Below are 26,002 nucleotides of genomic sequence, written 5' to 3' on the forward strand. Positions count from 1 at the left end.
CTATGGTTTATTGGCAGCATATGAAAAAATGTTTTGGGTGCCTACTATGTCACTCACTGTTCCAGGCGCTGCGGATACCGTAGTGAAGAAAATGAACTCTCTGCCCCATTGGGTTTACATTCAAGTCAAGGGAGACAATGATAAATAAATATGCAGAAAGTAGTAGTAAGGGGAGAGAGGGAGATTGTGGTGGGACTATTTTATAGATGACAGGGAGGGCAGAGACAGAAGTGGGCAATTGAAGCATGTGGCTATCTGGGGAAAGAGTATTCCCACAGTGGGCTATTAGAAGCAAATTCTTTATCAGGAATGGGATGTAGAGGTGCACATTAGGACCTTGTAGACTATGACAAGGGCTTTGGATTTGCTCTGCATAACAGTTGGAGGGCTTGGGGGCAGAGGAATGACATGATCTAACTTTTTTTCCCTTACCACATATTCAAAGACGTGTAAGCTATGAGACATGAAAGAAGCCAAGAAGCCTGTTACTATAAACTCTGTGAATTCTTTGCTGTCTGTCCTTAGCCATTGTAACATAAACTTTGCATGAGTTTTGCTCTTTGACTTATATTTTTAGTTTGCGTTGGCTGTCCTGTTGAGAATGGTCTGAAGGTGGGTAAGAGTAGAAGCAGGGAGATTAAGAGGCCATTACAATATTCCAGATGAGGAACGATAGTGGCTTGGACAGGCTTAGAAGTGATGGAGGTAGGGAGAAATGGTTCTGCATATATTTTGAAGGCATGGACTGCATGATTTGCTAATAAATTGTATGTTCGTTACTGATGACTCCATGGTTATTGATCTGAGCAACTAGCATGGGATGGTCTTTTAGAAATGGAGTAGCTTGAAAGGAACAGGTTTAGGGAGAGGGATTAGTAGTTTTGTTTTGGATGTGTTAAGTTAAAGATGCCAATTAAACACCCAAGAGGAAATGCCAAACAAGCAGTTGGAATAGGAGTCTGGAGTTCCGTGAAGAGATCACAGCTAAAGATGTAAATTTGGAAGTTGTGAGGACAGGATGAGACAATCTAGGGAATGATTTATCTAAGAAGGAGTCTGAGAATCAAGCTTTTGAGGTACTTCATCAATTGACAAATATTTAATATTTAATATTGTTGAATACTTAAAGTATACCAGGAGCTTTCTTCTCCATTGGCTCATGTAGGTGGCACAACTCCGCCACATTGCATAGAGATTGAAAAAGAGATTCGGACGTAAGTCCTCCACAAGTTCACACCCTCAGTTGATGTGGGATGTAGAACTCAGGACACTGTGCTGAAGAGCACAAGACTATTGCCACTACATCAAGAAACTTAAAAAGAATAGGCTGGGTGTGGTGACTCACGCCTGTAATCCCACCACTTTGGGAGGCCAAGGCGGGTGGATCACTTGAAGTCAGGAGTTCAAGACCAGCCTGGCCAACATGGTGAAACCTTGTCTCTACTAAAAAATACAAAAATTAGCTGGGCCTGGTGGCAGGCGCCTATAATCCCAGCTACTCGGGAGCCTGAGGCAGGAGAATCACTTGAACTCAGGAGCTGGAGATTGAAGTAAGCCAAGATCACACCATTGTACTCCAGCCTGGGCGACAAGAGCAAAACTCAGTCATACACACACACACACACGCGTGCGCACACACACAAGAATATTCATGTACATTAGGGGAGCTGTGATCTTCAACTTACTTATTCTTCCCTTTCACCTACTCTGGGTGGGTGGGACCATTCATTCTGATTCAAGCTGCTAACCCCACATCTGGTCCCAGGGAGGAATGATTACTCCCAAAATTCTAGTCCAGTCATTCTCAAATTTTAGAGAACATAACGGTCACTAGAATATATGTTAAAAATAGATTCCAGCCTGGCTGTATCCAGCTTCTATTGCCCTTATCCACAAGCATACGTTTTCCTACAAAAATCTATTTATTCAGTCAAGTATAATGTCACTGCTCAGAAATCAGGGTGTTTTTTGTGTGTCATAATTGCCTAAATACGCAGCAATTTCAATATTTATTATGACATCTATCTGCCAAGGAAATTCTAACTCATTTGAGTAAATGAAATAAACATCTAGCTGGTCAGGTCTTTTTAAGTTTGTGGACTGCGCCATCTAAGGGGAAAAAACATTGTGATTTTAGTCAGTTGACAATTCTTAACCAGGTATAATTTCAGAAATACCCATAGGCCAGAAAGGTGGGCCATCATACATTGCTCTCCTATTGTGTTTTCACGTAAAGCACTCACATGCCTTAAAAGGGAGTCTGCATCTCACCCTACTTGGCATCCACCTGGGTAAAGTGACCCTGTGCATATATTAGTGGAGGACTGTTATGGTTTGGTGAATAATAAATCTAAAATGTCCTATCCTGGATCAAGTACTAGCACCACTAGGTGTTTCTTGGGCCAGCTGTAATCACAATACCTTCCTGTACCCAACTGTGGCAAATTCTACTGGTCCCCATCAGGGCAGAACATGACCTGATGTTAGGGATAGGGGATTTACTTTCAATTTTTTTATAGTGCCACCATGTGCATATTCACAATGGACAAATTCACAATCTGTCCCTAACCCCTAGAGGTTTTCAGGAATGCTTGCTTTGTAGTACTCCAGAAAAAGGTCAACACCTTGACAGAACTGTCTCCCAACATGGGACAGTACTCAATCACTTGTTAACATCCACCATCTCTTGACCTTTCCTGCTGGATTCAGAAGCTGAATGACCAGGGCTGGAGTTTATGACAAGGGTTTGGCTGTAGAATATTTTCATTGCATGTTTAAGAGATAAGTGAGTAAGTATACCACTCCTAGCACCTTTACCATGTCTGACCACCTAAACTGTCTCCTGGGTTTGAATTCTGTTTGACTAAAAATATATATATATATTAAATTGGAAGTTCTGTAACACTGTTTACTGATACCCTTTTTCGTGGGTTCCCTCATGTACCAGAAACTATGTGTTGTATAACAAAACTTTTCCACTTTAGGAATATTTTTCAGAAATATGTGCAAAATATGGAAGCTCATGATGAATGATTTCTTCACCTCTAAAAACCAAAAACTTCTCTAACTCATATGATTTATCTGATGTCAAAGTCTCTTGTGTATGATGTTTGCTACAACTGAATGGTTTTCACATATCTTAAGAATAGGTTATCTGGGCTGGGCATGGTGGCTCACACCTGTAATCCCAGCACTTTGGGAGACCAAAGCAGGAGGGTTGCTTGAGGCCAGGAGTTCATAGTAACATAGTAAGACTCCTGTCTCTATAAAAAATTTTAAAAATTAGCCAGGTGTGGTGACATGCGCCTGTAGTCCTAACTACTCAGGAGGCTGAGGTGCAACAATCCCTTGAACCTAGGAAGTTGAGGTTGCAATAAGCCATGATCACACCACTGCACTCCAGTCTGGGTGAGAGTGAGACCCTGTCACTTAAAAAAAAAAGAAGATTTTGTTTCCAATGTGGAGTAATGACTTGTGACTGAAGGGTTTTCCACATTCAGTTCTTTCACAACCAAGCTATTTCCAATGAGACAGAGAACTTGGAAGGAGGCTCCACTGTTTAACTAGCCTGGAGGCTGAGCCAAAAAGAAAGCTAGATATAAATGCTGGCCCTGAGTGAAAAATTTTCAACCAGCTTAGCAAAATGTGAAGCTGCTTCTCTACTGCTGAAGTGCATAGTTACGTAAATTTACAACTAGCCTTCTAGCTTCAGATCTAAAGGGACAGTTTTAACAGCACCTACTTGGAATGTAAAAGGAAATCCACTTTCCGTATTTACAGACAAATATTAGGACTGCATTCATCATTCACTAATGAGGAAAAAGCAAATGCATGTAAAGCAATGCAAAGCCTCAGCAACTTAAGGTAGTAAAAGAACATATGAAAAAAATATTCAAGAAAAATGAAATTCAAAAAGAGAAACAAAATGCACTGCCTTCAGTAATCCTGAAAGTAAAAAAAAAAAAAAAAACAAAACTGAAAGGAAACCAAAATGTAAAACATTATACAGTTGGCCCCCTGTATTTGTGGGTTCTGCATCCACATATTCTGAGGATATGGAGGGTTGACTGTAAGAGAGCATCTGAGGGCTTCGATATCCAAGGTAGGGGCATCCTGGAACTAATTCCCTGTGGATACGGAGGAACGACTATATATGGAAAAGGAGGTCTAATTACATATACAGAACAGAGGAAAATAATATTACAGAATACTAGGTGTAACTTTATGCCAATGTTTGACAGAATAGTAAATATGATTTCCAGATACGTATTAGAAAAATTTACACAGAAGTAGAAAACTTGAAGAACAAAACCATGGAAAAAATCTGCAAGGATGCTAAAACAAGTCCCTCTACCCTGACACATCCAAACACCCGTAAAAAAATGTATGTATATATGATGTGTCATTTCTAGCTAGCCTTCAAGGAATAACTGCTATATTACACACACTCTTCCAGAGTAATAAAAGAAAAAAAACTTTCAAATTCATTTTGCACAGCCAGCAAAACATTGGCACATTGAATCTACTTCTGAACTTAAAAAAAAAAAAAAAAGCCAGGCGCAGTGGCTCACGCTGGTTAATCCCAGCACTTTGGGAGGCCGAGGTGGTTGGATCACATGAGGTCGGGAATTCGAGACCAGCCTGACCAACATAGAGAAACCCTGTCTCTACTAAAAATACAAAACTAGCCTGGCATGATGGCACATGCCTGTAATCCCAGCTACTCAGGAGGCCGAGGCAGGAGAATCGCTTGAACCTTGGAGGCGGAGGTTGCAGTGAGCCGAGATCGTGCCATTGCACTCCAGCCTGGGCAACAAGAGCAAAACTCTGTCTCGAAATAAATAAATAAATAAATAAATAAATAAAATAGATTTATCCCAGGAATACAAGAAAATTTCAATTATTTGGGAACTTTTAGATTTTTATAACTTGATAGAACTTAGCAACTATTCCTAATAAAGCTTTAATATAATATTTATTACAGTGTATACTAGGTGTCAAGCACTGTTTTAAGTACCTTACATATACTAATTTAATCCTTGCAACCCTATGAAGTAGCTCCACTTTATAGATGGAAGAGCTGAGACACAAGGAAGCTAGGTGATTTTCCCACAGTTACACACCTAACAAAGTGGTGGACATGCAGATTTTTTTTAAAGACAGGGTCTCACTCTATTGCCTAGGCTGGATTGCAGTGGTGCAATGATAGCTCACTGGAGCCATGACCTCCCAGGCTCGGGCAATACTCCTGCCTCAGCCTCCTGAGTAGCTAGGACTAAAGACATGCACCAATACACCCAACTAATATTTTTTAATTTATTTAGGGACAGGGTCTTGACGTGTTGGCCAGGCTGGTCTCAAACTCCTGACCTCAAGTGATCCTCCTGCCTTCACCTCCCAAAGCACTGGGATTACAGGTATGAACCACCACACCTGACTGGACCCAGAATTTGAACCTAGGTTGCTGGGCACAAACATGTGGTTTTATTTTTTTCTTTTGAGATGAAGTCGTGCTCTTGTCACTCAGGCTAGAGTACAATGGTGCGATCTTGGCTCACTGCAGTCTCCGCCTCCCAGGTTCAAGCAATTCTCCTGCCTCAGCCTCCCAAGTAGCTGGGATTACAGGTGCCTGCCACGACACCCAGCTAATTTTTGTATTTTTAATACAGACGGGGTTTTGCCATGTTGGCCAGGCTGGTCTCGAACTTCTGACCTCAAGTGATCCGCTCGCCTCAGCCTCCCAAAGTGCTGGGATTACAGGCACATGCCACCGTGCCCAGCCCAAACCTGTGTCGTTAACCACTATATTACCCTGCTTCCTCTAGAAATAAGATTAGAAGGAAACTTCCTAAATGTAACAGAATATTTATCAATATCCAACAATGACCGCAAATGAAAATGTGAAATACTAAAAACATCCCTCCTGAGATTTAAGAACAAGACATAGAAGATCTGTTATCTAGTACTCAACATTTCTGGAAGTTCTTGCTAATGTACAATGTAAGTGGCATAAGATTGAAAATAAGGCCAGCTCATACCTGTAATCTTAGCACTTTGGTAGGCCAAGACAGGCAGATCACTTGAGCCCAGGAGTTCGAGACCAGCCTGGGCAACATGGTGAAAACCCATCTCTACAAAAAATACCAACAGATTAGCTGGGCATGGTGGCATGCGCCTGTAGTCCCGGCTACTTGGGAGGCTGAAGTGTGAGAATCACCTGAGCCTGGAAAGTTGAGGCTGCAGTGAGCCATGATCACAGCACTGTATTCCAGCCTGGGCAAGAAAGTGAGACCCTGTCTCCAAGAAAAAAAGAAAATTTAAAGCTAAAGGAGCCATTAATTTATTATATACCTAGAAAATGAAACCAAAAAAACAATTAAAACTAAAAATAATTCAGCAACACAATAATCCAGATTAAAATTTTTAAAATTAAAGTTTATACTAGCAATAACCAATGTAATTTGAGATATGGCTTTCAAATGCAGCCAATTTTCCTCCATCCAAAAGCCTGAGGCTTTTAAGCATGTCAAGGCAATGTTTAATGACAACTACACCACATTGGTATAGTATTCCCTACATCTACTCTTTTTTTTCCCTACTATTCCCACCTTAGTTATGAATAGTGCAGGTTCCCAACCTCTAAAGTGTTAGTGTGGTAGGCGATGAGCAGACAAGAACCAGAAGGTAAAACTGCAACATCCAATAAGCAGGATCGTTCTATTGAAGACTTAACCAGAAATGTCCAGCTCAGGGTGGAGGGCTGGACCTATGTGCTCATATAGGGTTGGGCTTGTCCCTGGGATCTGGGAGCTTCCAAACTAAAACAATGAAGAAGTCCTATCTGCATATCTTCTAAAGGAAAACGGAAACACATACTAAACATATCATTGAAAACAAATCTAAAATATATATTCATAAGTGGCAAATTTCCAGTTCTGTCCTGGGTTCAATGTTTTCAGGACTCCTATTCTTTCTAAACTTGCCTGAGATGTCACCCTGGAATCACATCTAATCTGATTTTCTTATGCCTCAACTCCACTCTTTCTTCTTTGTTAAAACATACACCACACCTCAAAAAAATCTCCCCTCCAGATTATATAACTCACATGGTTCCTCTAGCCTCCTCCTCTACTCTGTCACACTGTGGATCCTGTAAACCTGTTAAGTTTAGGGGATGGAAAGAGAAGGGGGTGGACACCAGAGGCAAAGGTCCCCCAGATCTGGGCCATATTGCAAGGGTGGAAGGGAAAAGTTGTTCAAGCTCATGAACTGACATGTGATGGCAGAAGGAGAGAAAATCTTCTGAGATTTCTTTTCTTATGTCTTTGGGGAATGAAAGATGGTCCAGAAGACAATTATGATAATTAAAGGTATAGCTCTCTTCTTTAAATTAAGATGGCAGTTGTAGGTAGATAGGACTAGTTGATAAGGAAAACAGATTACTGTGAATCTATTATCTTGCCACAAGTCTAGTCATAGTGAATTCCAAGCATCAGGGAATGTGGCTAGCTAGCTGGATTTTCCATCATCTGTACCACTGCTATGAAAGTCAAGTCTTCTGTGCAGTAAATTTTGACAAAGTTTTTAATCTGTTGATTTAGGAAGCAGGGTACAGTTAGCAAATTCAGAACTAGAATCAGCACAGAGGGAAAGTCCGTATCAGTGGGATATTATTGCCCAATCCAATACCTAGATACACACACATTCACACACACACTCTCTCTCTTTCACACACACACACACACACACAAATCCATTTGCATTTTGAGGATGAAGTAACAGTAGTAAGACTTCGAGGAGTATATGCAAAAGATATCAGTAAGATCTCTGTATGTGATATTCTATGATGAGATGGACTTCCATCTTGAGAATCAGCTGGTCCAGCTGGGGAGGGGAGAAAGATCGTGCATACTTTAAGGATAATTCAGTGTGACAGTTGAGATTTTACAAATTATTTATTTAACAACTGGTATGTACAAAATACTATCTATATGGAAAAGAAATACCTACCTGACCTCAAAGAGCCTACAATAAGTTGGTATAAAAGTATACAGACACGCAAAATTTACAAGGCAATTTAACAATACATATTGTAGCACCAGTGAATTCAAAGCACTGAGGTCAAATCAAGAGAAGTTGAAGAAAAATAAAAAAGTACTTGAAGAAGGAACTATTTCAGAGATGAGATGGATTTCAAAAATTGTGAGAGACAAAGATTAGCAAACAGAAGAAAATGTTTTCTAGATAGGGAATGAAATTGATGAAAGGCTATAGATTAAAGTTTAAAGAGTAGATGGGGAGGGCCATAGCCACGAGGCAGAAAGGCATGAATCAACCTTGTCGAATGACTTTGTATAAATGGTGAAATGTAGGAAGCAGAATAGAATAGAGAAGATATTATCTCTGTCTTTGAAAAGTGGGGAGTCTGATTATGAGATGCATAACTAAGAAACGAAATAGATTTTAAAAGTTAAAATTTAAAAGTAAAGAAAAAAAAGGAAATCTACAATTAAATGACATGTGTAGTCCTTACCGTCCTAATAATGGGTAAGAACTGGAATAAGTTACTCCTACTCTCCCACATTAGTGATCCAAGGAAAAGCAAGTAGGAAATGGTCCACTGTGACTATTGGCTCTGGGAAACCACTAAGAGCATCCTTCTTATAAAGAATGCTTAACTCAAAGGTCCTTGCTTTCTGTCTCAGAGAATCACACCTTAAGAAACTGACCAAGCCAGACCTGAGGGCTTCTCTCCAGTGTGAGTTCGCTGGTGGTGATTAAAAGTGGAACGCTGACTAAAGGCTTTCCCACATTCACTACATTCATAAGGTTTCTCTCCGGTGTGGACTCTCTGGTGCACAATAAGCTGTGAGCTGTCACTAAAAGCTTTCCCACAATCATTGCATTTATAGGGTTTTTCCCCAGTATGGGTTCTCTGATGTACCATAAGGCTGGAGCTATAACTGAAGACCTTCCCACACTCATGACATTCATAAGGTTTCTCACCAGTGTGAATTCTCTGGTGTATAATAAGATGTGAGTTTTGATTGAAGGATTTTCCACACTCATTGCATTTATAGGGCTTCTCACCTGTGTGAAGTCTCTGGTGCCGAATAAGACATTTACTCAGACTGAATGCCTTACCACACTCGCTACATTCAAAAGGTTTTTCTCCAGTATGAATTCGCTCATGCTCAACGAGTTGCGAGTTCTGATTGAAGGCTTTCCCACATTCACTACATTTGTATGGCTTTTCCCCAGTGTGGAGGCTCTGATGTCGAATAAGACATTTATTCCGACTGAAGGCTTTGCCACATTCACTACACTCATAAGGCTTCTCTCCAGTGTGGGTTCTCTGATGGTCAATGAGATTTCTATTGGAACAGAAAGCTCTCCCACACTCATTACATTTGTAAGGTTTCTTACCAGTGTGCAGGACCTGATGTCGAACAAGACTTTTACTTCGAATGAATGCCTCTCCACACTCATTGCATTCATAAGGTTTCTCCCCAGTATGGGTTCTCTGGTGGTCAATGAGTCGGGAACTCTGAGTAAAGGCTTTTGCACATTCATTACATTTATAGGGTTTCTCCCCATTATGGAGTCTCTGATGTTGAATGAGATGGGAGCTGTGCCTATACGCCTTTCCACACTCACTGCATTCATAGGGTTTTTCCCCTGTGTGGGTTCTGAGATGAACAATGAGCTGGGAGGTTTGCCTGAAGGTCTTCCCACACTCATTACACTCATAGGGTTTCTCTCCAGTGTGGATTCTCTGATGGCCAATAAGGTGAGAACTCCGATTGAAAGTTTTGCCACATTCATCACATCGATAGGATTTCTGTCCCTTTAAAACTCCTTCATGTTCAGCAGGACTGGAGGGCAGATGTGGATGTTCCCCAACTTCCTTATATTTGTCATATCTGTCTTTTGTGGATTTTTTCTTATCTTCATCTGTTATTTCCAAGAAATCATTTCCTAGCTTGCTCCCTTCTTCATCTGAGGTTTGTCCTTCTAACTCTTTGGAAGTATCTTCACAAACATCAGCAGTCTCTGCTCCCCCAGGAACCACCCCAAAGAGTCCCCCTGATGTCCTGTTAGATGACTCTGATCCTTTAAAAATTTCCTGCTTTGGAGTCAACTCTGAACCCTTCATCATGTTCTCACCTGCCGCCAAAAGAAAGAAGACAAGAATCATTAGGAGCTAACGTACCTGAAAAAAAGTCACATTATGGTTAAGAAATTAGATGACACATTGAGAACAAGAGCAAAATTGGAAATATTAATAGCTCATTTTTTCCCTAGGGATAGAAAAACAAGGAAGGGGAAGATGGTCAGTGAAGATGGGTGGAAAAAAGATACTAAGCCAGCACAACCAAGTCAGAAGGGCCATTGGAAAGCAAAAAACTGGATTGCAAAGCATGCTGTGATCTTACAGAAGTTACTCTCGTGCTATGTCGCCTTAGTAAAGTGATGAACTCTAAGATCCCTTCCAACCATAACATTGCATGGTTCCATTGTTATCAGAAAACATGTTGGGAGAGAGGAGGCTGGCAAATACCTCAAGCCAAATGTAAGAAGGAGACAGGAAAAAATATGAGAGTGAATTGACTGGAAATTTCTATTATGGAGGTATGATAAGAAAAGTGTACAAAAAGAACAGATCTTATATGATAAACTCATCAACCACAGGATCTGCCTTTCCAAGAAGCCCTTTCAGGAAACTGCTCTGCCCCAGTGTTTGCAGAGAGGGATGCTTAGGCAACCATGCTTTGTGCCAAGTGACCCTGAGCATCCCATGATGGGCCACAGGTGATTGGACAGACACCAGGTACTAGACTCAATGGCAGCTTATCTGTAGGTTAGGCTTCAGCCTCTGCTGTGGCCTGGGCCAAAGCTCTGCCCAAATGAGATGATGGGTAATGGCTATAGCAATGGAAGTCCATCTCTGAGGAAATTTGGAACTGGAGGTAGGGCAAAATTAAGGCACTGTGAGTAGCAGTGGAAGCTGAAGTGGTGCATGGAGAGAAGCCAAGCCATCGAGAGATACAGCAAGCAACAAGTATAAAAGAACAGAAAGTACAATTAGAAAAGAGTTATGAAAACGACAAAAGATTCACAGTGAAGAAAATGGGCAGCAGGAGGAGGACAAGCAGAGAGAAAACAGATACCCTGTGAGCAGCTGCATTACATTCACACCGGAACATGGGCATCAACATGCATTTGCTTTTGCTGTTCAGGCTCCCAGGGTCAAGGCCCTGCTTCCCACAGTCTGGTCTGGCTGATCAGTTTCTTCCAGGTTCTCATTCCTTTAAGCCTATGACTCACAGCTCCTTATTTAACAATAACTTGAATGGCTCTCTTTCCTTACAACTAAGAAGCCCTACCTAAACCACACTATATCAATTCATAATGAGGTGAAGAGAATGCTGATCATTGTTGAATCTCAGTGATGAATGCAGACAGGGTCCCTATATTATTCACTCTAGTTTATCTATGTTTGGAAATTTTCATAGTAAAAAGCTTAAAGAGACAAGGAATATAGAAAAGAGAATGTGCAGCATGCAGACTCTAAGTGACTAGGAAACAGAATCTATTACCCAAGGAGGCCATGCTGTGGTCATTTTCCGGCATCATGTTCCACTGCAGGGCTCTCTGACTGAGTGTGGGACCTTTCCATTTCTTCTGAGTATAGTCCACACACAGGTCCTCATACGCTACAGTATCCTGGAATGACAAGCTCCGATCACTCATTAACATTCATAGCCCGAGGGGCAGAGTCATCTTGGTAAAGAGAGCACAGGGTATGGGCTCTTCGTGGGCAAAAGTGTGGGAGAGAGAAGCTGAGATGACACCCCAAAAGGACAAGTCCAGGGCAAGATAGAGTCCATTACCTCCAGGGGAAGCAATGAGGCAGGAGAGCCACAGGAACAGTCTTAGATGGGGCAGAGTCCTGGGGGTGAGACCTCTAGCCATTCCTGGACCAGACTAATGGGAACGTGGTAAAAACACAAAGAACCAAGCTCACCTGGGGCCTGACCATCCGAAGTACAGTTGCCCCTGCTTGGTCTCCTGAGTTCCCCACTTGAGTAAGGGTAGGAACTGGAGAAGCACATTGAGCTGAGGGAGGAAAGAAAGCTATGAGTGGGACAAACTCTGCTTCCGGCTCCCATAAGATCTATATTCCCAATAAGTGGATTCAAGAGAACCCAGGCACCTCCACACACACTGACTCTTAACCTCTTCCATAAGGCATTATCCCAAGAGTGCTGTGAATTTTCCCTGAAGGGCACAGTACAAGGTCCTGGATTAAGCTGAGAACTGGGTGTTCCTCCAAGCCCTCACTCTCTTCAACCTTTTTCGAGGAAGCTATTCTGGCCACACTTTTTCTCCCATGGCTTCCCTAGCACCAGCCAGCCCTAATTTTCCCCTCACAGTTGTAGTTCCTCATGCCCTGGTTCCTCTTCCTGCTCCCGCCCTCTCATTATAGACCCCTTAAAACTCAGGCCCCAGTGCTTCCTTGTTCTTTCCATCAGCAATCTGACCAACTCTCATTGCTTTGATACTGCTCTCACAGTTCTTACTTCTCTCCTAGACCCCTACCACATGCTTCCTGTTGCCTATGGGGCATTTCACTTGGGGGTCCTGCAACATCTTAAGTTCAGTGTCTAGAATGGATGGATGTTCTAGGCTAAGGTGGGAGGCTGGCTTGAGGCTAGGAGTTCAAGACCAGCATGGGCAACATAAGGAGACCTCTTTTTCTTCCTTCACTCTTCCCTTCCCTTCCCCTCCTCTTTTCTTTTCCTTTCCTCTTTCATTCTGTCTCTTTCTTTCAATTTCCTTCCTTCCTTCCTTCTTTCCTTCCTTCCTTTCTCTCTCTCTCTCTCTCTCTCGCTCTCTCTCGACAGAGTCTCACTCTGCTGGAGTACAGTGGCATGATCCTGGCTCACTGAAACCTCTGCCTCCCAAGTTCAAGCAATTCTTATGCCTCAGCCTCTGGAGTAGCCGGGATTACAAGTACCCTGCCACCACACCTGGCTAATTTTTGTATTTTTAGTAGGAAGGGATTCATCATGTTGGCCAGGCTGGTCTCAAATTCCTGACCTCAAGTGATCCACCTGCCTTAGCCTCCCAAAGTGCTGGGAATACAGGTGTGTGTGCCACTGCTCCCAGCAGGAGATCCCATTTCTATACAAAGTTTAAAAAAAAAGAGCTGGTCATGGTGGCATGCCTGCAGTTCTAAGAGGCCATGGTGGGAGGATTTCTTGAGCCCAGGAGTTCAAGGCTATAGTGAGCTATTACGATTGTGCCATTGCACTCCAGCCTGGGTGACAGAGCGAGACCCTATCTCTCTTAAAAAAATAAATAAATAACATTAAATAAATAAATAAAATGTTCTTATCACCTTTATTTCAGATTTCTCTATTTCCCTCAATTATTCCATCATTGGCCAAAACATTCTAATTCCCCTGCCTCTCCTTTCAAACTCAAGTTCCATAGATGCTTCCATGATAACATTTTTCATATTTATCCTTGCCCATTCCTCTCTTTGCACTTCAGGCATTAATTGCCTCACATCTATTCTACTGCACCAGCCTTTAACTAAGGTTCCTTCCCCTTCAATCCATAATGCTCACCTGTGCCAGAGTAATCCTCCTGAAATACTATTTCTAACACATTATCCTCTAACTCCCAAAATATTCCTGCCTCAATCTCAAGGTCCTGTACAAACAAGGCCCAGGTTCCCAAATACAGTCTTCCCTAACTCCAGCTCAATCAGGTCTCAAGGAATCCCCAGCTTAGGGTCCTTGCTGTATCTTCTAATGGCATGCCCACTACTTTTTTCTCCCCTTCAAAATTCTTCCACATTTTTACTGCCCAATACACTGTTACCTCCTTCATGAAGCATCCCTTACCAGTTCCAGCCCACAATGATCTTGCTTTTTACCCAGTGATCACTTTTTCCAATGCCCACATGCTCATTTGTGACAGGATCAAATGCTTGAGGACAGATATCATTCACATGCATCTTATGAGGTTGCCTCTTCTTACACATGACTAACTCGTCCTACCACCTAGATAACAAGCTCTTTGAAATCAGTGACAATAGATGTACTACATCTCTCTGGTCTCTGACAGTGCCTTTCCTATGACACGTCCTTGATGAAAACTTACTAACTACATGAATGATTAGAGAATAAGCAAAAGGAACAAACAGGGTCACTAGGGAAGGAGGACATACAGCAGGGCAATGAGGGATTCCATGGAGTAGGAGATGGGCAGATAAAGGAAAAGAGACTCCACAGGAGAGAAGGGAGGCATGACTTAGGGCCAAAACTGGGGAGATAAGTACCGAAGTCCCCATTGAGGAGGTGGTGTGTCCCTGGGTCATAAGGAGGCTCCTGGTGGGCTTCAGGGGCTGAGCCCCCACTGAGGGGTGATGTAGGAGGGGATTCCTTTGTTGCACCCAGACCTGCTGTGTCCTCCAAATGCATTTTCTGTTTCTGTGCTGGGGCTGAAACCTAGAGACAGGGAAATACAATTGGGTTCAAAAGAGCATCCTTCAAGGTACTGAACCCAAAACCTCTAAGCAGCTCCCTCCAGAAAGAAAGCCAGGGAAAAGAAGAGCCAGAGTGTCCTTCCAGCCCCACCACTACAGCCTACTGGGGGAAAAAGGCTGACAGCAGAATCTAAAGTTTGCAATTCTACTTGCCATCCCTCTGTTGACCCTCTTGGTAGGAGCCTGAGGACCAGATTCTATAACCATTTCCACTTTGTGTCAGGTCTTCAGACACATATTTTCTTATGAAGAACCATTTAAAAAGAGAGCCAGGAGAGCAATTCAGTACATTCTCTAGGGTCTTAGCTGACAGAAAAAAACAATCAGAAGTACAAAGGATAGGCTTGGCGCAGTGGCTCACATCTGTAATCCCAACACTTTGGGAGGCCGAGGTGGGTGGATCACCTGAGGTCAGGAGCTCGAGACCAGCCTGGCCAACATGGCGAAATCCTGTCTCTACTGAAAGTACAAAAAAATTAGCCGGGCGTGGTGGCATGCAGCTGTAGTCCCAGCTACTTGGGAGGCTGAGGCAGGAGAATCACTTGAACCTGGGAGGCGGAGGTTGCAGTGAGCCAAGATCAGATCAGATCAGAGTGAGACTCTGTCTCAAAAAAACAAAAACAAAACAAAACAAAAACAAACAAAAAAGGAAGTATGAAGGATGTAAAAAAAGATAAATGTGTGTATGTGCATGAGCACAAATAATGCTACTGACGCTAACAGCTGAAGCAATACCCAGAACAGTGGCTGGCAAACCTGGAGAGCTTTTCCAATTTCTCTGAGCAAAAGTGTCTCCTCTTCAGAGAAGCTTTCCCCGAGCACACTGACAAAGCAGGGATAGTCAGACTCAATTAACCAATTATAATTTCTAGATTGCATGTATTAATCTTTAAGTAATCTTACTTAGGTCTTTATTGTCTATGTTTCCCCAACAGAGTGTAAGTTTTTTGAGGGTAAGAACTTTTGTCTTGATCACTAGCTCCAAAACAACATATAGCCCTACAATGGTGCTTGATTAATATCTGCTGACTGACTTCCTCTTGATATTTTGCTAAGACTTTAAGGTTATCTGCAAACTCAGTTTTCAATATGTACTATCTCTCCCCAATAATTTATATTTAAAAAGCAAAATAAGATCAGACACACTAACCTGTAGAAACCTTGAGAATACCTCAGAACATAGACATTTTATTTCTAACCCTTGCTTATTGTCACCAAACCGACTCCTCACAATCTCATGATTACTCCTTTTAACAGCATGTAGGGCAGAAAAACCTAAACTATTATCTAAATAAGGCACACTTTAAAGTTCACTTGCTCTGGTATGTACACAGCACACCATAAGGTAAAAATAAGTTATTCAATAAACCACACAGGATTCCCCCATTAGGCTGCATCTGCTGAGATGTTAAGGGACTCTCTCCTTTAATATACACCTCACCAGTGTAGTGGTAGGACCAGCAGGCTCCCTGGATTCTGTAGTTCCCAAGCTTTCCCACTGAAACGTTCTTTGAAACTGAAAGACTCTCTAAAATGGGAGTCACAGCTCTTCAGTACAGGAGCTTTGGGTATTGGCCTAAGATAGAACTTACTGCATTGTGATAATTCAACTTTGTAATTCACTAATAATTTAATCCTGGTAAAGTTCCTGTTCATTATCTAGGACTTTGATATGGTTTGGATTTGTGTCCCCACCCAAATCTCATGTTGAATTGGAGGAGGGGCCTGGTAGGAGGTGACTGGATCATGGTGGTGGGGCAGGGGACAGATTTTCCCCTTGCTGTTCTTGTAATAGCGAGTTCTCATGAGATCTGATTGTTTAAAAGTGTGTGGCACTTTCCTCTGTGTGCTCTCTCTTTCCTGCCACAATGTGAAGGGGGGTCCTTGCTTCCCCTTCACCTTCCACTATGATTTTAAGTTTCCTGAGGCCTCTCAGTCATGCTTTCTGTTAAGTCTGCAGAACTGTGAATCGATTAAACCTCTTTTCTTTATAAATTACCTAGTCTCAGGTAGTTCTTTACACCAGTGTGAAAATGGACTAACGCAGAAAATTGGTACCAGGAAAGTGGGGCACTGCTATAAAGATACCTGAAAATATGGAAGCAACTTTGGAACTGGGTAACAGGCAGAGGCTGGAACAGTCTGGAGGGCTGAAAAGAAGATAGGAAGATGTGGGAAAGTTTGGAACTTCCTAGAGACTTGTTGAATGGTTTTGACTAAAATGCTGACAGTGATATGGATAATGAAGTCCAGGCTGAGGTGGTCTCAGATGGAGATGAGAAACGTATTGGGAACTGGGACAGAGGTCATTCTTGCTCTGCTTTAGCAAAGAGACTGGCAGCATTTTGCCCCTGCTCTAGAGATCTGTGGAACTTTGAACTTGAGAGAGATGATTCAGGGTATCTGGCAGAAGAAATTTCTAAGCAGCAAAGCATTCAAGAAGTGACCTGGCTGTTTCTAAAAGTGTCCACTCATATTTGTGAACAAAGAGATCTGAAACTGGAACTTACATTTAAAAGGGAAGCAAAGCATAAAAATTTGGAAAATTTGCAGCCTGGCCATGTGGTAGAAAAGAAACACCCATTTTCTGAGGAGAAATTCAAGGCTGCTGCAGAAATTTGAGTAAGTAAAGAGGAATCAAATTTTAATGGCCAAGACAATGGGGAAAGTGTCTCCAGGGCATTTTAGAGATATTCACGGCAGTCCCTCTCATCACAGACCTGGAGGTCTAGGAGAAAACAGTGGTTTCATGGGCCACGCCCAGGGTCTAGCTGCTCTGTGCAGCCTCAGGACATGGTCCCCTGTGTCCCAGCCACTCCAGCTCCAGCTGTGGCTAAAAGAGGCCAAGGTATAGCTCAGGCTGTGGCTTCAGAGGGTGCAAGCTCCAAGCCTTGGCAGCTTTCACATGTTGTTGGGCCTGTGGGTGTGGAGAAGGCAAGAGTTGAGGTTTGGGAACCTCCTCCTAGATTTCAGAGGAGGTATGGAAACACCTGGATGTCCAGCCAGAAGTCTGCTGCAGGGGTGGAACTGTCATGGAGAACCTACACTAAAGCAGTGTGAAGGGGAAATGTAAGATTAGAGCCCCCACACAATCCCACTGAAGCATTCCCTAGTGGAGCTGTGAGAAGACAGCCACCATCCTCCAGACCCCAGAATGGTAAATCCACAAACAGCTTGCACCATCTGCCTGGAAAAGGCGCAGGCACTCAATGTCAGTTGGTGAATGCTGTCATGGCAGTTATACCATGCAGAGCCACAAGGGCTAGTATGCCCCAGGCCTTGGGAACTGATCTCTTGCATCAGCATGCCCTGGATATGAGACATGGAGTCAAAAGTGATTATTTTGGAGCTTTAAGACTTAATGACTACCCTGCTCAGTTTTGGACTTGCATGGGACATGTAGCCCCTTTGTTTTGGCCAATTTCTCCCATTTGGAATGGGAGCATTTACCCAATGCCTATATCCCCATTGCATCTGGGAAGTAACTAATTAGTTTTTGATTTTACAGGCTAATAGGTGGAAGGGACTTACCTTGTCTCAGATGAGACTTTGGACTGTGAACTTTTGAGTTAATGCTGAAATGAGTTAAGTCTGGGGGACTGTTGAGAAGGGATAATTGTATTTTTCAATGTGAGAAGAACATGAGATTTGGGAGGGGCCGGGGCAGAATAATAATGGTTTAGATTTGTGTTCCCACCCAAATCTCACATCGAATTGGAGGAGGGGCCTGGTGGGAGATGACTGGATCATGGGTTGGATCCTCTTGCTGTTCTTGTGAGTTCTCATGAGATCTGATCATTTAAAAGTATGTGTATTCTCTTCTGCCACAGTGTGAAGAAGGTCCTTGCTTCCTCTTTGCCTTCTGCCATGATTGTAAGTTTCCTGAGACCTCCCAGTCATGCTTCCTGTTAAGCCTGTGGAACTGTGGGCCAATTAAACCTCTTTTCTTCTTAATTATTCAGTTTCAGGTAGTTCTTTATAGCAGTGTGAAAACAGACTAATACAGAATCATAGGTTTCCTTTCCTTGAAAACATGAAAAACTCATTCTAATACAGCATTCCACAGCAAGACCCTAGAGAAAAGCTGTTGGCTTAGAAACTAGGGAGATGGAAAATCCTGGTCCTCACATTTGATGGTAATCAGAAACAACCACACTTCAGCTAAATCTTTTGGGCAAGGGAATGCTTACTACAGGTGCTCACTTCACTTGTCAAATGGAGATAATGATTACTGCACTGCCTGTTTTGTAACCCTGGCAGGAGATGAAAAAAGATACAGGAAACAGGCCAGGCACAGTGGCTCACACCTGTAATCCCAATACTTTGGGAGGCCGAAGCGGGAGGATCACAAGGTCAGGAGATCGAGACCATTCTGGCTAACACGGTGAAACCCTGTCACTACTAAAACTACACAAAATTAGCTGGGCGTGGTGGTGGACACCTGTAGTCCCAGCTACTCAGGAGGCTGAGGCAGGAGAATGGTGTGAACACAGGAGGCGGAGCTTGCAGTGAGCTGAGATCGTGCCACTGCACTCCAGCCTGGGTGACAGAGTAAGACTCTGTCTCAAAAAAAAAAAAAAGAAAAAGAAAAAGAAAAAGATACAGGAAACAAAAGAATTCTGCAAGTTGTATGACTCTGCAGCCCAGTAGGGATCACTGTACAACCCTTTCGCAGCCACAATGTGCACACATGTACATGCTCCTTCCGCAGCAATAAAGTGGCTTGCTCCTGATAAGCAAAATGACTCCAATTTACCTGGACCCTCCTTTATCTCCTCTTGGCAAACTTCCATGGAAAAGCTTTGTTTATTCATTTAGCCATACTATAAACATTTTCTGAACCCCTACTGATGAAAGACAGTACTGCCCTTATGTCTTCATGTCAGAAAACAACACTGACAGTAGTGGGAGAGTAAGAAATGGACTCCAAAGACCCTACTCCCAGGCTGGAGCCATGAGCATTCAGCTGCCTCACCTGTCAACTGTTAGTCATTTTCTTGGGTTGTGACTCAACAGTCACCCTTTTCTGAGGCTAGCTGGAAATTTTAATGGAGGAAGCATTCACTCCTTAAGCAAAACCAAGCAAGAAATAGGGAAATTTTCCTTCTGTCACCCTCACTAAATGGTTCTCTAAATATGTCTACAGCTACCTGTCATTGCCATGGCTGGCTCAGCTGCTCTCTAGACCCTTGTGACAGTTGATTTACTCATATGTGCTTACTTGTTTACACAAAGAAAATGATGGTTGATAATGACAAATGTGTACTGCTGATAATCCTGGAAAAATGTCTAGCCCCAGGATCCTGATCAACTAGAACTGATTCCCTAGTGATATGTAATCATTTTTTAAAAAGCATTGAATAGGCTGGGTGTGGTGGCTCACACCTGTAATTCCAGCACTTTGGGAGGATAAGGCAGGTGGCTCTCTTGAGTTCAGGAGTTCAAGACCAGCCTGGACAACATGGCGAAACCCCATCTCTACTAAAAATACAAAAATTAGCCAGGTGTGGTGGCTCACACCTATGATCCCAGCTACTAAGGAAGCTGAGGTGGGAGGATCACTTGAGCCCAGGAGGCAGAGGTTGCATTGAGCCAAGATTGTGCCACCACACTCCAGTCTGGGCAATAGGGTGAGATTATCTCAGGAAAAAAAGCATTGAATAAAATGATATATTGGGAACTTGGGAAATTTTCTGTACTGTTTTCCCCTGATAAAGTACAAATGGATAAAGTAGAAGGGACCTCTAGTCTACCGTGCTTCTATTATAGGGGAACAATTTAAAACTCATTAGGAAGAACTAACTTATCCATGGTGTGATGATCTTTTGATGTGTCAACTTGGTACTAATCAAACATCAATCCAGGTGTTGCTGTACACTATTTTAAAAATGTGATTAAAGTACATAATAAATTTACTTTAAGTAAGGGAGATTATACTAGATAATGAATGAATGCATGAGCCCGATTCAATCAGTTGTAAGCCCTTAAAAGCAGAGCTAAAAGTTCCATGAAGAAGAAATTCCAGGCCAGGTGTGGTAGCTCATGTCTGTAATCCCAGTGCTTTGGGAGGCCAAGGCAAGAAGATTTGAAGCCAGGAATTCAAGAACAAGCCTGGGCAACATACCAAGACCGCATGTCTACAAAAAAAAATAATAATAATTAGCCTGGTGTGATGGCATATGACTGTGGTACCAGCTACTCAGGAGGCTAAGGTGGGAGGATCACTTGAGCCGGGAGGCTGAGCTTGCAGTGAACCATGTTCACGCCACTGCATTCTGGCCTAGGCAACAGAGCAAGACCCTGTCTCAAAAAAAAAAAAAAAAAACAGAGGAAGAAGAAAGGAGACAAAAGAGGAAAAGACAAAGAAGAAAGAAGAAACTCCACCTGTGCACTGCAGCTTCAGCTTGTGCCACTGTTTTGGGCTGCCCATGTCGACGGCCTGCCTATGTGTTTCAGACTTGCCTGGCCAGCCTCACAATTACATAAGCCACTTACTAGCAATAAATCTCCTTTTTTTTTTTTTTTTTTTTTGAGATGAAGTCTCGCTTTGTCACCCAGGCTGGAGTGTAGTGTAGTGCCACCCAGGCTGGAGTGTAGTGGCGTGATCTTGGCTTATTGCAACCTCTGCCTCCTGGGTTCAAGTGATTCTCTTGCCTCAGCCTCCCCAGTAGCTGAGATTACAGGTACATGCCACCATACCTAACAAATTTTTGTACTGTTAGTTAGAGACTGGGCTTTGCCATGTTGGCCAGGCTGGTCTCAAACTCCTGACCTCAAGTGATCCACCCCCTTTGGCCTCCCAAAGTGCCAGGATTACAGGCATGAGCTACCGTGCCCAGTCAGCAATAAATCTCTTTACACATGCACATGCACGTGCACACACACATAAACACACACACACACACACACACACACCTCTCTCCTACTCATTCTACCTCTCTGGCTGAATCCTGACTGAAACACATGATCACAGAGCTAGATGGCATTATGGTCCTAGAAACCAGATTTTCCAATGTGTCTTACTGCTCACTCTTCCCAACTATCCCTCTAGTTTAAATTACCTTGCCATTACATTTGTGAGAACTCCGGGCAATAGGGAAAACTTAAATTAGATTTAAAGATGCAAAAAGATCCCAGTTAGGTTTGGAGAGCTAGCAAAAGGAATAAATAATTACAAGGCCCCAAAATGTCACCTTTCAAGGAATCAAAGAGGCAGGAAAATAGAAAGTTGACTCTGAGAAGTCCAAGGAAGTGAGCAAAGAGAATGTCTCAAATGAAGGCTCGTATTATCAGCATACCCAAAAGCCCGCCTTCCCCTGATCACCCTATTCTAACCAGCATGAAGATCCCCTGCCGGCCAGGAGTACCATGCACATCCCCAGGATGAAGCTAGGCTCAGAACACAGTATCTCACAAGGTGAATCACACAGCTTAGCTGGGATGTGCTTTGTATTTATGGCTTGGAGCACAAAACTGTTTTCCCTCTATCCACAGGACAAGTTCAGGAACCCTTAAGGCAAACTGGCCTAGGGCCTGGGAAGTGGAGAATGCCCATGCCTAGGCGAACCCAAGCATTAGAGAAGCATCAGGCCGCCATTCTAGACCCAACTGCTCACCTCCTCTGGTCCACTGAGGTGTCTCTGGAAATCCTCCACCACAGCCACAGCCTCCTCACCACTCTCAGGGTGATGCAGCTGCACCCAGGTACGGAGCTCCCCAGGGAGGATGCTCAGGAACTGCTCGAGCACCAGCAGCTCTAGGATCTGCTCCTTGGTGTGCACCTCTGGCATTAGCCACCAGTGGCAGAGCTCCCGGAGCCGGCTCAACGCTTCCTGCGGCCCAGACATCTCGTGGTAACATAATTGCCTGAAGTGTAGCCGGAAGATTTCACAGACAGGAGGATGGTTCTTTTGGAGACTGCTGCCCTGCCCCCAGGTCTGGTTCGCTGGCTCCTGCTTCACAGTCAGGCGCCCCTCCTGCTTCTGGAAAGCAGTACTCCTGGGGATGAGGCCTAAATTTCCCCTGCCTGAAGTGGTCATTGTGACCCCAAAGAGAAGCTTGTTCCAGCTGCAATTGGTCCGATTAAAATGATGGTCTAGAGTTCAGGTCTCAGGAGCTGTTTTTCAGGGTTGGAGAAAGGGGTGATGGTAGTGTTGCCTACAGAAACAAGAGTGAAATCAGAGTTCTTGGAATATTCAGCCCCAGGCTGATGACAATCCTCCACTGAGTTAAAAAACAAAGTTCCAGGAAAAAAGAACACAACTGGGCATTCTCACTAAGCATCTCTCCAAATGATGCCCTTCTTAAAGTTTCAGTGGCTCCCATAACCTACAGGATAAAATCTAAAGGTCTACGGCTCGCATTCACAGCCCTTCACCACCTAGCCTTACCCCCTTCACAACCAGCCACACCCCCAACCACTCACCCCAAGTACCCATGCAAGAAAGACAGCAATGGTCTCCAATGTGGGAAATGCAGGATACCCCAAAGGGTGCAAGAGAAAATACTAAGTTATTTAACTCCTATTTAATGTATGTTTTATAATGTGCATTACAATTTGTATAGTAGTACTCATGTTTAAATTACAAATAGACCAATGTAGGGAGTAGGTGATCAAACCTCTTCTGATAGAAATGCAAAATAAAGAAACTTTGGAGCTAGAGCTCTAGAGACACAGCTAGAAGCCACACATACTCTTTCTTTGAATTTTTCTTCTTCAACTTTTGACAAACTTGTCTGTCAAGATCATGAACAAAGGCAATTTTTTCTTGGTTTTTCTGATTGCCCCATCAGGAAGAGTGCTGGTAGCTTCCCTTTGTGTACCTCTCACTATAACCGTTTAACTGGTTTATGCACAACTCACCACTCTCACCCTCCAAACTGCTGGATGGCCACCAAAGGAAAGGAACCAAATGGAATCAGAAAATACCAGACCTTTTTTTACTCAATGCACCTCCCCTAGAAAGCCTTCCTGATCACACTAGGCTTAGACGGGTGGTTATTGTCTTAGCCATCCCAAACTACCTTTTTCATTCAAACCTCTAGTAGAGCACGTCTCACACTGTAATCGTTTGTGGTTTACACGACTGTCTCCCCTGCTTTCTGGGAGGATTCAAAGGCCAGAGCTAACTTCCAGTCATCTTTGTCCACATGTGTACATGGCACACATAATCGGGAAACGAATGAATATGATACATTTAACTGATACTGAAGTGGAGATAAACTTTGAACGTTTGAAAATCAGCACCTTATTGGTAACTAGGGCATCTGTGCTGTGCTTCCAATTCACCAAGCGTCCCAGATCCCTGTCTCAATCTCTTTAAAAAGACAAAGAAGGACTTTAAAATAATCTGTAAACTCTGCTCTAAGATCCCAAACGTGTAGAAAGTTCAGGCCATTCTCCTACTTCCCATAGTGTTCCGAATGCTCAGCACTTTAAAATCTCAATTGGATTTTTGCATTTTCAAGTCACGCTCCACGTTTGCGATTCTGAGCCTGGGTCTGACCCAAATCTGACGGTTCATAGTTTCCCACTGCAAGAGCTGGGAAAACAGCGATCTACCTTTCGTGTTACACCAGGCTTCAGCAGCGCCGCTCACCTGGCCACGTCTGCCCTTTTCATCGCTGTACCCGCAGATACCCGGCTCCGTACCACACACGAATGGTCAGGGGTATGGGACAAAGAAGCGGCTCCACATTGGAGGGCTTCTGAGAGTCACGGGGACCGCGTCGCCTGCCTCCGGGAAGAAGCGCGGTACGGGCCAGCGTCGGCCACCCGAGCTCCGGCCGCGCCTCCCTCCGCGCCCGGGCCCACTAGCAGTGGCACTCGGCACCGAAGCCCGACACCTCTACTGCCCGTTAAAGTGAAAACAATGGCCGAGCCGGAAGCCAAAGAGGCCTCAACTTCCGCCCCTTCCGGGATCCCGGAAGTCTCCGCGAAGGTGGGCGCGCGCGTCCCCGCACCCGGGAGATCAGGCAGGGCTTTCTTCTCGGCTGTGCCCGGCTACCTGCCGCGGGCGGGGGCGGGGTCTCGCGAGGGCTCAGGTCACTCACATCCCGCTCAGGACATAGTCGGGGAATCCAGACGCATCCCAGCTCTACCCCCTCTCCTCCAGGTGTCCTTGGGAAAGATACCCAACCTCCAAGCCTGTTTTCTCATTTGAAAAAATGCAGAGCATAATGCGTACATCACAGGGCTGGGAGCACCGAACGAGGTAACAGACACTACACAGCAAAAGGCCTGGCATATCCTGAGCAGTCAGTTATACCATGTGTGATGCCCAATCTGAAGTCTCAGTGAAGGGAGCAGCAAGCATCTCCCATCTTAAAAATGAAGAAGCATGTCTAGAAATTGTGATATTTTGGCCCATAAATGTAGTTAATATTTCCTAAGACAGCACCAGTATTCTGGTGTCCATGTAGAGGTTCCTAGGGAGATCAAGGGGCAGATAAATTGAGAAGGTGTGGGGACAGTTTGTAACCTAGGAGGCAGTTGTCTAGCCTCTGGGTAGCAGGCGGTACCCAGGTGAACTTCACTGTGAAGAATGGTTTACTACAGAAGTAGGATATGAACAGGTCCTTGTTACAAAGGTGATTGAGCAGACCCTGTGTGCTAATGACCATGGGTGAAGGGCAAAGGGTATGATAAGGTTAACTATGTATCTTTATTATAGCGCAGGAGGTAGGTCCTTTACAGGGCCCAAAGTAAACAGTCTCCTGGACTGTCTAGGGATGGCAATATTTCAGAGGTGTCCTGGGCCTGACCCTGGCCCTGACATACATTCCTCATATATCTGCATGAGCCAAGATAGAAACAAAGACACCAGAAGTCCTGCTCCAGAGTTTCCACAAGCTTAAAAGTAATGTCTTGGAGCAATCTTTGTCCATTGATCCTAATGGGTGGTTTCCCGTCATCAAGGTCCCTGTCTCCATTTGGAAATCTCACAAGGAGGTTTTGGCTATTTAAAACCAGGAACCCCAGCCTCTGCCTGACACTGATGCTAGACATTGCCTACTGGCAAATCAAGGCCTCAGAAGCTTAGGATTCTTGAGGTGGAAGGCAAATCAAGGCCCCAGAAGCTTAGGATTCTTTAGGAGGAAATCTCTCAAGGCCAGGCTAAATGCTCTCAGACCTGATTTTCAGGTCTCCTTGACCATGTGTTGTCCTGCAGTCCTGGCTTACTAGTATAGGAGACACAAGGATTTGGAAACCAAGACTGAGGTTTTTTTATTCTTCAGAGCTGTTTCATGCTCAAGTAGTTGTCTTTCATTGGCTGTAAGGACCAGGCCTGTAGTGTGTTTAGACTTCAGAGGCACTTCTGTGACCAACACTGTGGGCCTGGCCTGAGCTACCATGACTGGGTTGGGCGCCAGTGGGCAAGACACTCGATGATGCCTCAGTATAGCACCTTAGGACACCTACTTTTGGGCCAAAGACAACCA

General features: G+C 43.8%; 2 protein-coding genes across 7 annotated transcripts; one reads left to right on the forward strand and one right to left on the reverse strand.

Annotated features, from left to right (window-relative positions):
• Positions 1–1,069: 1,069 nt before the first annotated feature.
• Positions 1,070–24,467, reverse strand: ZKSCAN7 (zinc finger with KRAB and SCAN domains 7). Of its 6 annotated transcripts, none has more exons than XM_023231629.2 (6): positions 24,160–24,467; positions 22,177–22,717; positions 14,354–14,522; positions 12,029–12,120; positions 11,601–11,727; positions 1,070–1,581 (listed from the first exon to the last, which is right to left on the reverse strand). In XM_023231629.2, exons 2-6 carry the CDS (start codon positions 22,597–22,599, stop codon positions 1,562–1,564), a joined length of 831 nt encoding a protein of 276 aa, XP_023087397.1. In that variant the 5' UTR covers positions 22,600–22,717; positions 24,160–24,467; the 3' UTR covers positions 1,070–1,561. The 6 variants fall into 6 exon arrangements, with proteins under 6 accessions (XP_023087397.1, XP_023087395.1, XP_023087398.1 ...); XM_023231627.2 differs by lacking the exon at positions 22,177–22,717 and adding an exon at positions 9,427–10,167 and having other exon boundaries at positions 24,160–24,449; XM_023231630.2 differs by having other exon boundaries at positions 24,123–24,449.
• LOC111555545 lies at positions 23,719–25,357 on the forward strand. The gene is made up of 2 exons (XM_023231732.1): positions 23,719–23,814; positions 23,992–25,357. The coding sequence occupies exons 1-2, from the start codon at positions 23,719–23,721 to the stop codon at positions 24,721–24,723; spliced, it is 828 nt and encodes a 275-aa protein (XP_023087500.1). The 3' UTR covers positions 24,724–25,357.
• The last annotated feature ends 645 nt before the right edge of the window (positions 25,358–26,002 follow it).

Source organism: Piliocolobus tephrosceles, chromosome 2, assembly GCF_002776525.5.
Source record: "Piliocolobus tephrosceles isolate RC106 chromosome 2, ASM277652v3, whole genome shotgun sequence".
NCBI lineage: Eukaryota > Metazoa > Chordata > Mammalia > Primates > Cercopithecidae > Piliocolobus > Piliocolobus tephrosceles.

Excerpts from the sequence above, each read along its gene's own strand:
- ZKSCAN7 (XM_023231626.2), bottom strand. The coding sequence starts at position 22,599 with ATGACCACTTCAGGCAGGGGAAATTTAGGCCTCATCCCCAGGAGTACT. Across the intron at positions 14,523-22,176 it reads ACCTCAGTGGACCAGAGGAG|GTTTCAGCCCCAGCACAGAA; the intron begins GTGAGCAGTTGG and ends CCCTGTCTCTAG. Across the intron at positions 12,121-14,353 it reads CCTCCTCAATGGGGACTTCG|CTCAATGTGCTTCTCCAGTT; the intron begins GTACTTATCTCC and ends TTCCTCCCTCAG.
- LOC111555545 (XM_023231732.1), top strand. The coding sequence starts at position 23,719 with ATGGCACACATAATCGGGAAACGAATGAATATGATACATTTAACTGAT. Across the intron at positions 23,815-23,991 it reads TGAAAATCAGCACCTTATTG|CACTTTAAAATCTCAATTGG; the intron begins GTAACTAGGGCA and ends CCGAATGCTCAG.